Raw genomic sequence first — 15,384 nt, forward strand, 5'->3', positions numbered from 1 at the left:
ACCTCCATCTTGCGCATTTCTCAACGAAAACCATCGACCAATACCAATTTCAAGAATTTTGATACTAATTTATGAGATCTAAAAGAAAATCGACGTATCTAAAGTTTGTCGTAGACATAGCATAGGATTTGAATCCACGATTTCCTTTCAGTTTTCACACAGAAATCGTATGCTTTGTCCACGAAAAGCTAAAATGGCTCATTCTTAGAATTGTTTTCTCTTTCTTTTGAGATATTGCTTGATGGTTTTCGTTGGTAAGTGCGCAAGGTGTCGTGGGAGTGTTGGTCGAACAGGACGGCGGATCGGAAGCGAAACAGGCCGACCTCTTCATCACGCAGTGCCGCGGACGCCGGGACGTTGTCATAACTTTGGTTTCCCAAATTCTGCGGCAGCGACCAGATCGTTCTCATGTGGACCAACCGTGTCGTGACCTTTGTGGAGTCAAAGTGAATGGCCTGCCCGCCGTCCATATCCTGAATGCATCCCACCCGCCACGTGACGTCAGGCTGCGATCGACGGTCATGTTCTTCTGGCTAACCTGTGCGCCATCCGTCAATAGCGGCCGATACCACAGCATCGGTCCCAAGAATCCCTAACGGGCTATAAGAAATCATCTACTTATTTGCCTGACAGCACGCACGACCGCCAGGCGACCACAACGTTTCTGACGGCACACGTTTGTGTGTTGAAGCATTCGATTGGTTCCTCAACCCGGCGGCAGCCCAAGTGGTAGCGGGACATTCCGCGGCCCGGGACATTTCGCCACATTTATTTTGTCGCAGCGACAATATTGAAATATTGTAATAGCAGCCGGTTTGACTGTTGTTCTAGTGGGTTGGTTAATCCACCTTTCCATGATCTCTCGGCTGTTAGTGTGAGAAAGGCTGGCACGGTCGGTGACGACGTTTAACGGAAACTGACTATGCCGTTTGCACAGGTGACAACGGTGGAACATGGACGAATCACGATCGTCCCATAGCGGTAACGCAACACAAAGTCATCGCAAGAGCTTATTAACAAGTAGTACACGTAGCAAGATGCCAAGATCCAGCCCGCAAAATGCTAGCTGATGAACAAGAAATGCATAGTGCTCACTTAGCCGGATGGAAAGATACGCAGTTTCAATAGCTGCTCCGCCCGCGGAGGTAACGACGGCCGAGTAGATGACTTCCACGTTGCGGCATGTGCTGCGCCAGTATTATCCGGTGGGGTGGGCCGAGCAACTGACCGGTGCAGCAGTTGCACGAAGCCACGAAGTCCTTGTTGCAGGCAGCCAAGCCGGCGCCTATCCAATGGTCAGCTTTGGCACTGCATTTTTTCAAGAATAGTTATTGCACTGTCAAATTCATACACACGGCTGATGACCTTTAACTCCGGACAATGTATGTGCTCTTGGCAATCGCGGCGGCTGCTGGGAAGGAGACCATTTCTTCGCCATGGAAGTCATTCAATTCCGCGACTGCGCCCAGCGCTTCTTATCCGCCACTGAATGCTATACAATCTGTTCCGCCAAGCCATGAACCAGTTACTCATACCTAAGAGCATCGCCACTGTCCCCTGCCGTTGACCGTGGACATCGTCACTGGTAACGATGCAATGGTCAGCCGTCTCATGGGCACCGTGAACGTCCACTGTTCCCCGGTTAGCGATGACCTTTCGTCCAAGCGCCACACGTCCAGAAGCTCTGGCAAACGAGGCAAGCCCGAGCGAACATTAATACTAGAGTAGCGGTGGTTGCGAACCACATTATTACACGAGCGAGCGCCAGTACCACTTCGAAATCGTATTGGGATTGTGGAATTGGAAAAGCGTGACGTACGCTCTTCGTGGCGTCAGACAAATTTTATGCTCTTGACGAAGGTAGAATTGCAGCACCTCGCGCTCGGTACAAATTATACGCATATATGGACATTCACGAATGACGTATCTTGCCTTTAGGGCGTATACATATGCAGCGCGTCCTTTCGGAAATTTCCACCGTGGAGCTGATCAGATAACTAAGCACTACACCGCCATGTTAAATTACGGGATCTTACGCTTGGCATCTCTTTGTTAAAATAACAAGTTTGCCTGTGTCGGCAACATCAACCGGTTATTACTGTCGATAGATGTTTCCGCTAAAAATTGCTGACTGATAGCTGTCCTTAAAAATATGCAGAAAATAAGTTTCTGTGGCTTCTCGTCAATGTGCGGCTACAAAAACAAAACCAGAAATTATCAGAAAACAATTCAAAAACGGGTTGCGGCTCGCGAAAGCGAACATTCCCGTGGATGTACACGAATTCGGCGCCATGCACCGCCACAAATGAGCCAAAAACTGTACTCTTATAGGCAATAATAGTAATTTATTATTATAATCTGATACTAGTGCTTATTTAAACTAGATTGAGCAACTCGCGTAAAAACACAACGGTACATTGCGGTTGTCTTATCTAGTTCTAGCTAGTTGCCGAGCCGCTGACGTGCTATACAACATCGCGCGCGCATTACGGTGCGTGCGAGTGCGCGACTGTATCTTTCCGTCCTACGCTATCTCTCTGTCGATTGCACTGTTATACTGTCGTTGTGCCTCTGAAGAGACTGTTTCTGCTGCACATGGACTTGATCTCCTCGCAGGCATTACAATATAACCGACCTAAAAGTTGCACAACTTTTACGGAGCTCTTTGATGCCGTTTGCGTTTTGTCGAAACAGACAAATTAGGTTCGGATGGCTTTCTAATGATAATCGCATCGTTCGCAGATGATTCTAATGATAATCGTTCTGTACGCAGTTTGTGTATGGTCCCTAACTATACCGTTAATTACAAATTTATAGTACACGAATAATACGTAATTTGCACAGCGAGTCCGCGACGGAATGTTTTCGCTGACTGCGAAGCAGACAAGAAAACGCCACTTCGTGTTTTTTATGTATTGTACTCTCCACATAGTTATTGCACTATTCTTCGGAAACACCTTCAAACTGTATGAGAAATCAGAAATTCATAGGTTTCAGGACGGCTGGTGCAGAAGTGAACTACAGATACATTAAACTGTTTGATCAGAAGTGATTCAAGCAATGTCCGTTAAAATGTTTGCAATTACCGTAATTGATGAGGTGTACGAACACCACACTGCGTGTACTTGGTAGTTGGTGTGATGTTAGTTCGGCGGCGGTTAGTTAAATTTCAAACAGAATGCTTTCAAAAATATTATATTTAAAAATAATATAAAGTAACATACAAAAAGCACAATGCTGAATATTATGAAAATTCCAAAATGCTCGGAACTTTTGCAAGGTGGCCACCTGAAAGCGAACGTTACCCGATTACTGTATGTAGGGTTTTTCGATGCACAGATTAAGAATAATTTTTTACACCGTGAATTTTGAATGACTTGCATAGCAAACTTTCATTCATCAAACTGTGGACGCGCATGGCCTGAATTCGAGAAGACCATATTATGGAATGAATTAAACGTTTTTCATTTAACCGTCCTGTACTCTGTGTTGCCTTCCTGATTCGGTTGTGATTTCTTTCAACGGTTGCATCCGCTTCGCCACATGTGTTGTGCATCTCGTACTGCAATCGCATCCGTGTACAGAGTACAGTATCTGGCACGAGGAACAACTGCGTTCTTATTTTAACGAAATGGCCACGCGCAAGAGTGCTCTCGCGCGTAGCCCTGACCTATTTTTAAAAGAGGCTCGACACATTTTGGTCAAGAATGTCTTCGTGTCGGCAGAGCAAAGTGGTGCCTAAACTTTTATGCAAAAATCTTGCCCATCATGAAATTATATCAGCGTCGCGGCAAGTTGGTGAGGATGGAAATTTAACGCAGATATTTTACGCGCTACTAAAATTTTTGCGCAGCCAGTAAATTAACTAAGCTCTCTAATACTGTAAGTGCACCAGTGCTTGTTGCAGCGGTATTCCTGATCATTTGGAAATAAACAGTTCAATTCCCAGTTATTTGTTAAATTTTCGAAACACGCTGTTGTGGGGATTATTGGCAAACCAAGAAGTGACCACTGCTAACGTGTTGGTCTGCTGGAAATTAACGCCATCCTTTGACGTGACGTGAAGAAACAGTGTGGTTTCCACTCGCTGTTTGGACCCAGCCACCCAGGTAGTTATTCAGGCTTTTTGTACTCGAAAACTGTGTGAAACACGGATAGGTAAAGTTTTAAACCAAAAGTTTTAAACGGTTCCAGGCAGCAGCACACCAGCCGGTTTGTGCGCGCATATTTTGAGTTTTGCTAACGGCACTGTAGAGTTCTTTAGTAATGGCGTTTTTCTCACATAACATGTGTATTTAATGGAGTGGAAAACAGCCATAAGAGCACCAGCAGAAAAACGACACGCCTGCTTCCAGTGCAGAAGGTTACGGAGCGCATGCAGTGTCCACAAATCGGTCGCTCGGCAGGTTTAATAGATAACTATGCACTAGAAAACGTCGAGCTTTCTATCCAAGAGTAGTTTGAGTAGACAGCAAACTTTTATACTGGATGATTTCTCAGGTCATAATGGATTCCGGTTATGGAGCGATTCCGCGGTATCGGTCGCTGTTAGCGGATGCCACCCAGATAAACTGCCAGAACACCGTCGTCGTTCGCAACGCTGACGACACGTGGTGGCTGGGATACATTCAGGATATGGACGGCGTTTACGCTCTCATCCACTTTGACAGCACAAAGGTCACAGCGCGATGGATACACCAGGGGAACATCTGGCCACTGCTGTGGGGCAGGAGTGATAAAATACAAAAAGATTACCCCAATGTTCCAGCACACGTGGCACTGCGTGATGAAGACAACGGCCCGTGGCGCTTCCGACCCACCGTCATATTGGACTCCTTTTACGGTTGCCAAACGTTTGATTGTGAAATGTTCTACATCAAATCCAGTGCGTCCAGCCCGAACGCCCCTCCTGAACTGGTGCATAAGGGCCAAATTGCCGGGCGGTTGCCGCCCAGTGGTCCGCCGTTGCTGGAGCGCCGTAGTGGCTTGCTCTACACCAAACACTTCATTCCCTTCGCCGGGGCACAAAGTCTCCTGAACGATGCCTCCGATAAATTCCGCATTATTAAGCACCTCCGCGACGCTTTTAAGCGCCACCCGATTTTGTTCCTACTGACCCACGGCGATCGCTTTTATCTGCGCGTCTCACGGGATGGCTGTATGTTCATCATCAGTACTGCTACCAAAGCGGAGATAGCGCAGGAGACGGCGCAGCAGGAGACAGCGACAGTGTTATCGCAAGCGCTGGACACACATCTGGCCAGCCGGATTAATCTGCCGGCCATCGGGGTTGGGCGATTTCGAGCAAGCGAAAATATACGCTGGGACGCCGGTTAGTTGACATTCACACATTTCCGCATTTTTTTTGTGTAAAAGTACACTATTGTGTGAATGTTCTCTTGGCTCATCAAGTTACACACTACCGCGCCACTACGCAGCTCGCAAGTTGTCATACTGCGAAGCGTATCAATAAATGCAATATGTAAAGGCGGTATTATTTGTTAATACGACTGCTCGCTGCAGAGCCAACTAGACAACTGATTACAGTAGTCAGGCCCGTCTTTAGGTTTTCGGAGGGGGGGGGGAGGGCGCACCATCGTTTTCCCCAAGGGGGAAGTATGGCGCCCGTTGTACACAGTCCCGATTTTTCAAATTTTATATGGGAATTTTAACACTCTTGTTCGGAAGCCGGTGCGCCCCCCCCCCCTCCTAAAAGACAAAAGACGGGCCTGCCTGACAATAGTGGTCAACAGAAACAGTCAATAACAGTCCTATGGCACAATAGCCATAGGACATTCACGAAGTGCTCTGTACTCGTACGCCACTGTACGAGTACGTTCAGTCTTAGGCTCATAGGGTATAAACTCACTATTTAGAGATTTCTTAAAATTACATTGTTAATAGAATACTTACAACAATGTACATTCATGGATTATTGTGTTTATTACACATTAAAACTATTTAATACCGTCGCAAATGTACTTGTACTGCTGTATCCACGAAAACCATTCCATCCTGAGCAGGGGGACAACGTGGCACAGCGAAAAAACCTGGAGACTCTAGAGTCTCCAGGTTTTTATTATTTTATCGCTAGCCAGTTCCCAGATCTGGGAACTGGCTAGCGATAAAATAATAAATGCGGTACTTTACCTAGCAGATCTTACAACATTGTTAGGTGTATCGAAGTCGAAAATTGGGAAGTATGTACAGGAAGTAAGATTATGATATATCAAATCACTCCTACAGGGGAATGTTTCTCCCGAATACTTGCACCTGCGCTACGCTATTTCAGCCTATTTGCACTATGTACGGACGGAAGTGTGCGATGCTGGTGACGTTCTCCGACTCTTGTGCACGACAACAGCGGTAGTAGAAATGGCGGGCTTGCTACAAAAGCTGAAAGAAAACCTAGTTCACTGTGTCAGTAAATTGTACAGCACACCCTACGTGGCCACAGCCGGTGACTTCCACGGAGAATGAGCGTGTATATAAGGCCGGATCATTTGATGCCACAAAGAAGCTCCGCATATGAACACCGCTAGACAGAAGCTGAAGTCATGCTGGCAGCTAGTAGCGTGATGCTCGGCAGACAACTGCCGACTTTTGTTTCGCAAAACGCGTACTCTATACATTACAGATCGAAGGCACTTGGTGTTACGCTGGTCACAGTGTGACTACGCGTAGTTTACCGTTTAGTGTCCCTTGTGCAATACATTATTAATTCGGCATGTATTACGAATTAATCTGTTAATTTTGAACTCGCTCTTTGCCTATTTTACTTTTTTCGACTCTTTTGTAACTTGTTTCACTCACAGTAACTCTTTCGAAGCACTACGATGCCACTCGTGACCGCGTCAGTTGGCCGCTTGTGTTTTGCGGATCAGCAAAAGCCGTAGCTAGCCAAACACCAGACACCTCCAGTCCTCCACCATTTGGCAGACTGCACGACTGAGACCATGCCTGCTGTTAGCTAATATATCAGTTAAACTACCATGAAACTAAATTAAACAAATGTAAAATAAAGTAAAAATAATAAGTTAGCTAGGCTGCATTAGCCATAGAAGTTATCGGATTATCGTAGTGCAAGTACAAAAAAACTGATACTAGAACTTCTATACGTACTTCTAGTCAGACTGACAGTGATTGTGAATGCTTTAAGTCTGACGTTTGTTTGAAACTTGGGAGTTACTGGGAGTTACTGGGATGGTGACTGGCAGTTAACTATGACTCTTCGCGAAGCCACTGCGAGATATATGGAGATTGGAGCGTAGATTTCTTTGTGTATATTTGTACTGTAATTAAACTGCAAAAAAGTCACTGGTCAGCCTCGCCCGGACATCGTTCCCACGTCGTGGTAACTGTGGGCGGATGTTAATGTTAAGCATGGTCAGCTATGATTGCCTTCTCCTGGATAATCAACGAAGGCTTATTAATTGAATACCTGAACCTTTCGGCATTGCAAATTTCTAATTACTGTATGGATTCCTCGCATTGTTTTGTGTTGCTACAACTGCAGAGGCAAGAGAAAGTGGTTGGCATCAGTACACGTGCAGTTCAATAAAAGCTGTCTTTAATCGACCGAATCGAAGGTCCCTTATGTAGGATGTTCAAGAAAGCGGGACTTTTTGTCGCGTCGGTCAAGTCATAATAATTCATATTTAAAATGAAGTTATTTTCGAATAATATAAATAAATTAAAACGTTAATTTATTAATAATTTGCCTGATCGCTTCATGGTAGCGATATATGTACTTAAACCTGTGCAGCCGTTTCTGGATTCGCTTCGGTCTTATAGTGCGAGGCTGAAGCGGTGCACTTACTTCTCTAGTTATCAGCTGATTAACAGTACCTAAAAATGTAAAAATTTTAGCGTAATCTTCGCAATGTATTCAGAATTTAGCAAACCGTCTGCTCTAATGAAATCTTTGCGCAGATCAGGACAGCGAATTTAATTATGCACCGGCACGCATCGGTCATCTGACGCCTTGGCTGTTGAGCGAACTTTTTGCTTATCTGGACCTGTCCTCTCAAATGAAGGCCAAACGGTAAGAGCTTATTTTTGGTAAAAGAGCTAAACAGAGGTCATTATTAGCCCACTCACGGGACCAATGATGTGCCGAGATGAACTTAATCTACCCATAAAGCCCGGAAAGCTTTTTTCGGATTTGATGGTCCGCTAAATTAATAAACTGAGAATCGCACAGCAATTTCTCCCGCAGTAGCGGAAGTATAAGGGCCCGTTCAGGCGTACACTTATCTATCTTAATTGCTTAGTGGGATTTGAGTTGCAGACTGCAGAGCTGTAGTGGTAGCTCGCGTTGCTGTCGCCTAACAGCGTGTCTCTTCCACAGGGTGTGCGCTCTGTGGCAGTTGCTGTTGAGCAGTCCACGCATGGCGGACCACATCAGCATCGACATGGAAAGCTGTTGCCAGCTGCATATGGACATCAGCAACTGCTGTATACTGGGAACGCATGTGGACCTCAACAACTGCTATATAGTGGGAACGCTGTTCAGCCGTTCCATTACCCCGACCACGATAAGCGTCACCCTTCTCAACGCTCTACCCATCAGTGTAAATATAGCAACGTTGCTAAGACTAATGGAGATCCGACTGCCTTGCATCGTCTTCAAAGACCAGACCATCTGCAAACCGGTAAGCATGGCGAAACAGAAGGATTACCGGCCGAAGTACGGAGTAGCACAGGAATTCCTGTTCTACCAACACCAATGCGAATTCTTGGTGCTGCATAACTGGAAAGTGGCCGGCCTCTTTGGCTTCCCAACAATCCTAATGCTTGACCGAGATCAGTCGATTTACCATTGTATGGCGGATCTCTTGCCGGCACACGAGCGGAAATTCTTGAAAGACCTCCCTTTCGAGTCACACGAGCTGGGCATTGATAAACTGCAGATCCGAATTCCTCGACTCATTCTCAATTGCAACGACGGCAAAATGCGCATGACCAGTCGCTTCATGTGTGCCATCAACGACGCCTTCCCGCCAGTCACGGAGGAAATGCTAGCGAAGGTCACGGCTGTGTATGCCCGCTGGGTGCGCAGTATTGAGTATCCGCACGATTGGACAGTTATGCAACTATATCTCCGAGTGTAAGCAGGCTTAATAATATTTGCTAGCCAGCTGCTGTCAGGAAGCTTGACCACTGGTTCCATGAGTTCCAATAGCAGTTAAAATTGCCCAATGTGACCTTCTCTCATTTGTTGTAGATTCAGCTGTTTCAATGCAGATGGCAGTCCGCGAACGTGGGAAGACGTGGACCTGCGGCTGGTAGATGTGAGCACGCTGAGCAAACTGGCCATCTATGCGATCAATGAACTATTCGCTGTGTGATGCCTATGCTTCGCGCTTCCAGACCGAATTGCGTTGTACCGAACTCCAGATTCTTACGTTCTGCGATTGTAAGTGGCGCAACCGATAATTTGGCAATACTGTTTAACACGTTATCCTGCTTTTTAGAGCAGTTACATCAACATGCATGATGCGCCGGCGCGTGATTATTTAAAATCTGATTCGTATGCTACGATTAGCTCTTGCTGACTCAGCTTTTTAAGTTAACTCGTTTTCTGGTTTTTTTGTTGTCCCGATTTGATTTGTTTAATTTATTTTCTGTCTTATGCGGGACAGAAAAGTCCCCTTTGGGCACTTGAGTGACTTGACAAAACTCCAAACAGAGCCTAACATCACAGTAAACTGCCAAAACGGAAGACTGAGAAAAGTGTAAGCTGAACCAAATCTAAAAATGTTGAAAGAAAGGCAGGTCATCAAACACACGGAACGCACTGAAGGTTATCATACTACGTCATGTATTGATATACAGATTACAAGCAGCTACTCGGGTAGTGTTACAACTTACAAAAGGCTTATCAACATTCAGTTTGCCCCAATTAACGGTATTCAGCGCAGTCGGAAACGCATTGAGCGATACATAATTTTCCTTGTCCAGAGTAATTTCTTTCCATAAAAGTGGCAAGCGACTTGCAAGGGAGTTCGGGAAAGAAGGTAGAGAGTCTGGAGACGTCGCGCAGAAAAAAAGTTTCTTCCGCATAATAGTTTTGGTGCCGCCATAATAAGGAAGGGATGCGCAAATAGTTGCCTTGTTTTATTGCTTAATGCTTATTTCCTGAAACACAGCGCACAGAAACTTGCTCATACAGTAAGACAAAACAATCTCCCGGGGGGATACGGAGGAAAACAAGTTTGTAAACTAACACAAGGCTACGCTTCACCCTGTGCAATGCAAAACAGTCCCACTTGTGTTTTCTTATTTTGCTGTTTTAGTTTGCCGATCTGGTGTGCGTGGTATTATGACTTTACTGCTGTATAATGAAGTCAAAGTCGACGCTACACCACGTTGGACTAAATTACGTCGGACTAAAGGATACCACTAATGCGTACATGTATTAGTGAACGATGTGCGTAATTCGAAAGGTAACGCACCGCATATTGTAACGAAATAATGATCTTCTTGGCAGATTAAAATTTAATTGCATTGATCAGTCTGACAGTTTTACCGGAAGACCATGTTGCCGGGTGGTTACGGCGTTGGTCTCATCGTCAAATTTTGCTTACAGTATTTTTTCCAGTATAAACAACTTTCACACATTATACCGAGCCAACGTCATTACGTGTTGCTTGCACATGGTTGTCAGCTTGTACAGATAGCTACAAACTTTAGATATGGACGACTTCTTACACGTTAAATTTTGCGAGGCATGTTTTTTTTTTAACTTGCATCCGTAGTATCCTGTCGTGTACCACGGTATCCTCCAAGGCCCCACTATCGCTAATGTATCTCTACAATTGTAATTGTTTTACTCATTTTGGCTTATTGCCGTATCCTTCCGCTCTCTGCAATATCTTACACGTAACCCAATTGTATCCCTCTAAGCATCCTAAGAAACTTAAGAAAACCGAAAAAAATTAACAGGATACACGGAGGATATACGAAGCATCCTGTGAGGATACTGCGGGATGCGCTAGCTAAAAAGAATGCTCGCAAATCGCAGTGCGTGCAGAATACTAATGTGGTGTTTGCATGCGTTTATACCACTGCATCACCTAATTCGAAAGCCACAATATGCCACGGTATCACACAGTATCCTCTACCCTACGTATCCTCGCTTTGAGGGTTATTATTAACAACTGCAGTATCCCAACGTATCTTCACGTGTTCATTCGGTTTTCCGTGCAGTATCTCTCAAGTATCCGGATAGTATCCTTATGTGTATTAAAGGAATAAATTCCGGGTACGTAAAGAATACGGCAGAGCTACGAGTAGTACTGTGGCCGGGATGCGTCAGTGATTAAAAAAAGGAGAAAATCTGCAGGATACATGAATTCATGTATCCTCCAGATTTTCTCCGATCTCTACGTATCCTTAAGGATACGTAGAGATACGTAGAGATCGAATACTGTGCATGGGGTAGAGAGGGATACTGTGGATACTAGCCGAAACACATGTGCAGAATCATTTACCGTGTACTGAAAGACAAACTTAATTAAGTATTATTTATAAACTTACAAACTCACATAGTTCATGATTTACATATTACTTACTTATATTGTCTATATATTACAATAATTTACATTCGTACATGGATTGCGGAAGTACTGCGTACTAGACTCAACCGAAATTGAAAACTGAATACAGCACCACAGCCGATTCTCGCCAATCGATCCCGCATCATAATACAGTTTATTAGAAAGTCTCGTTGACGAGTACAGTAAAAACTCTTTCATGTTTGAGTGAAATAACAACACAATCAATTCAAGAAATGCACGAACTGCTTTTGCGCCATTTGCGGTTTATGCCGGAAATGATTGCGACAATCACAAGACGTATCAAACGTAGTCAACGTCCAGGCAGAGAAATAGAGTCGCGTTCTACACGCGTTCCTCACCAGTGCGGGAACATCGCGATGATTGGCTGTGATCTTAACCAATAGAAATTGTGCAATACAACGTACTGTATCATAACTTTAGTAGCACCTAATCAGTGGCACCTAGACATAACTGACTGTGCTGTATTCAAACATTTAGTAGCACCTAATTAGTGGCACCTAGACATAACTGACTGTGCTGTATTCAAACATTTAGTAGCACCTAATTAGTGGCACCTAGACATAACTGACTGTGCTGTATTCAAACATTTAGTAGCACCTAATGTGTAGCACTCACACTACCGTTTTAAAATACAGCACATAGTGTCTAGGTGCTACTAATTAGGTGCTACTAAAGTTTAATACAGTACGTTGTGTTGCACAATTTCTATTGGTTGTAATCGCAGGCTTTCACAGCCAATCATCGCGATGTTCCCGCACTAGTGAGGAACGCGTTGACCACTACTACCGACTGGCAGGGCAGGGCGGTTGGCAGTTTACTGTACGTCTACGAGCTTTCAATCTCTTACACATTTTCTAATTTTGATTTTTGGTAAAGATATAAAAAATTTTCAACTTTTCAGTTGCTAACAAGGGTTTGGAATTAGCTTTAGCCTTTAATTCTTCTGCTTTTGGCTCTTTCATCGATCTGGAGAAATCAGCCGATTCATCACCGTACCCCTTTATTAGGAAAAGCGTTCACAGTTTCACAGTGAACTGGTGTTTTCATCAGGATGGAACAGATATCGAATTCCAAGTGCTTCGGTGGATTTCAGAAAGTCTTCAAACATCCGAGGTTGGTGATGTTGTTCATGTTACCGTGCTGCTGCAGAGTTCTGCTCGTTACGCGATGGTGCAAATTGCAAAATCATCATGGGGTGCACTGAGTCTTTCTTCGAACCGAGCAGTCAGCGATGATTGTTTGCAGCTCGGAGACGAAATGCAGCATGACATTCTCCATCTACATTCCCCCGCAATCCAGCCCGGATGAGAAGTTCCCCGTACTGTACTGGTTGTCGGGGCTGACCTGTACCGAGCAGAATTTCATCACGAAATCCGGAGTGCAGCGGTACGCTGCTGAAGCTAAAGTCGTCATTGTCGGCCCGGATACCAGTCCTCGTAAGTAAAGAAAACTGCAAAAAATTTTGTTCGGATTTTAGCATTTTCTAGAATAAATGTTGGCGCGCCAAGGCTGCCTCGCTGTCTAACGCATGTATGAACAGTAACGCGGCTACAGCGACCAGGCTGCTTGCGCTTAGTTTGATTCAACGGTGATTTTTGTTCGTACTTTTTAATTTTAAAGACCGGCTTCCGCAGCTGACGCGTGCATTTGGCTGGAGGGGATTTCTCATTTTGTCAGACATTTTTTTCTTCTGCTGTAGGCGGCTGCAATATCGAGGGCGAAGATGATTCATGGGATTTCGGTACGGGTGCGGGATTTTATGTGGATGCCACGGAGGATAAATGGAAAAATAATTATCGCATGTATTCCTACATTACGAAAGAAGTAAGCAGACATTTTCCTGCTTATTCTAATATTTAAAAATTGAACAAGTATTTAGAAATTGTGCACCGAAAATCATCCGTATCATATTATTTTTAGGAAGTCAAAAACATTTAAAATAATTTTGTAGATTCAGCAGTTAATTTTGGATTTCTTGTTGATCCGCAGTTACGTGTTTTGAACTGTTTTCACATTCCTGGAGTTTAGTTTCTAAAATATTCGGTTTTTAAAAAATAAAGTTACAGATATTATAAGTAAAGTACTCGTAATAACAGTTTTATTCACAGATTTCCCCATTTATTTTACTAAACGTATTTAATTTATTTTATTCTGAATTTATTTAACTGAATCCAGCAGTTTAGTAGAATAATTTAATAAACCAAAAAAATGAAAAAATCACTTTGCTTCGGTAATTTGTCTGCTTTTGCTGAAGAAAAATCTGGAAAATATGCGGGACTAATTTTCTAGAAAAAAAAAATAATTTTCGTTGAATTGTGGACAATAAATATTTACTGCCTGCTTATTTCCAGCTGCCACAACTGATCACCCAGCATTTCCCGGTGGACGCATCCCGCCAGTCCATCTTCGGGCACAGCATGGGCGGACACGGCGCCCTCATCGCCTTTTTAAAGAACCCCGGCCAGTACCGCTCCGTCTCGGCATTCGCGCCCATCGCCAACGCGTCCCGGTCGAAATTCGGGATCAAATGCTTCGACGGCTATTTGGGCCGGGATGAAGCGGCCTGGCGGGCGTACGACGCGACGGAAGTGGTGAAAAACTACAAAGGCGACAAAGTGGAGATCCTGATTGATCAGGGAAAGGCCGACGATTTCTTCCAGGATTTAATGGGCGACCGCTTCGCGGAGGCGGCGCGGGGCGCCGGCTTGGCGGTGCAGTATCGCGAGCACGAGGGATACGATCATGGATATTATTTCATCTCCACGTTCATCGGGGAGCACATCCAGCATCATATGAAGTACTTGCGGAATTAATTGGATTTTATTTAATTTTTCGCGTCTTGTGTGAGAATGAGGTTTTTTGAATGCTCATAACATTTTTTTTTGCTCGATTTATATTTTTAAAATTATGTTGGTTTTGGGCAGGTTCGGTTTGTTAGTTATTTTTAAATTTGATTGATTGTTCGGGTTTTTTGGTTTGGTTTTAGAATTTTTTTTTGTTGAACTTGGTGGGTGGATGTTTTTGCGCTTTCCAGGTTTTGTGCGCTTTCCAGGTTTTGTGGTTGCAATACGAACGGAAGTTGCTTTAAAAAAAATTAAAAATGCCGATCATGTGCGCAGATCGATATTGGTTTAATCGTAAATAATTTGTTGAAATCACCGTTCTAAAAACTGATAATAATTGAGTAACAATGCATCCTTTAATAAATGAATAGTACTAATTCATTTCTGAATTTCGCCATTTCATTTTTTTTATTTATGAGTTGGAGTAGAGTGTTGTAAGTCAGTAGGGAAATAAACTGAGGAAATAAAATAACAGAAATAATCCAATTTCAACTGTAAACTTTCGGACACAATGCAGAAAAATTCGTCAAATTGGCGGCGGCACACAACCATCGCGGCTGCAGTTACTTTTTTTTATACTGCATCGCTTCATGATCCTGCATCAAAACCTGCTTTGCGGCAAATTTATTTGTTATTTTATATTTGGCGAATTTATAATAATATGTTGTTAATTTCATCTTTGACTTATACATACTGCAACCTGGTGCTGGAAGCATGCTGCTCTAATCAGTTCACATTCCATTGTCTCAAAAACTCTCAATCAACTGTACACTGTACAGTAATTAATGTTCCATAGAAAACGATTCCATAGACTCGACAACACAGTACTTGACGCTTGACGCTTGACGGCATCTCTCTTATCTTTCTCTTTGATCGCACGCCATAGTACAGTACGCTGATAACAACCAGCCATGTGCTTGCACCGACCGTACGTCTCGCCTGCCCACAATCTCAAGTAC

The 15,384-nt window shown here is 44.0% G+C and overlaps 1 protein-coding gene across 1 annotated transcript; it reads left to right on the forward strand.

Annotated features, from left to right (window-relative positions):
- Positions 1 to 12,418: 12,418 nt before the first annotated feature.
- LOC129598044 (S-formylglutathione hydrolase-like) lies at positions 12,419 to 14,695 on the forward strand. Its single transcript, XM_055495787.1, has 4 exons — positions 12,419 to 12,695; positions 12,828 to 13,018; positions 13,282 to 13,406; positions 13,934 to 14,695. Exons 1-4 carry the CDS (start codon positions 12,634 to 12,636, stop codon positions 14,393 to 14,395), a joined length of 840 nt encoding a protein of 279 aa, XP_055351762.1. The 5' UTR covers positions 12,419 to 12,633; the 3' UTR covers positions 14,396 to 14,695.
- Positions 14,696 to 15,384: the final 689 nt, after the last annotated feature.

Source organism: Paramacrobiotus metropolitanus, unplaced genomic scaffold (assembly GCF_019649055.1).
Source record: "Paramacrobiotus metropolitanus isolate TYO unplaced genomic scaffold, Prichtersi_v1.0 Parri_scaffold0000113, whole genome shotgun sequence".
Taxonomy (NCBI): Eukaryota; Metazoa; Tardigrada; class Eutardigrada; order Parachela; family Macrobiotidae; genus Paramacrobiotus; species Paramacrobiotus metropolitanus.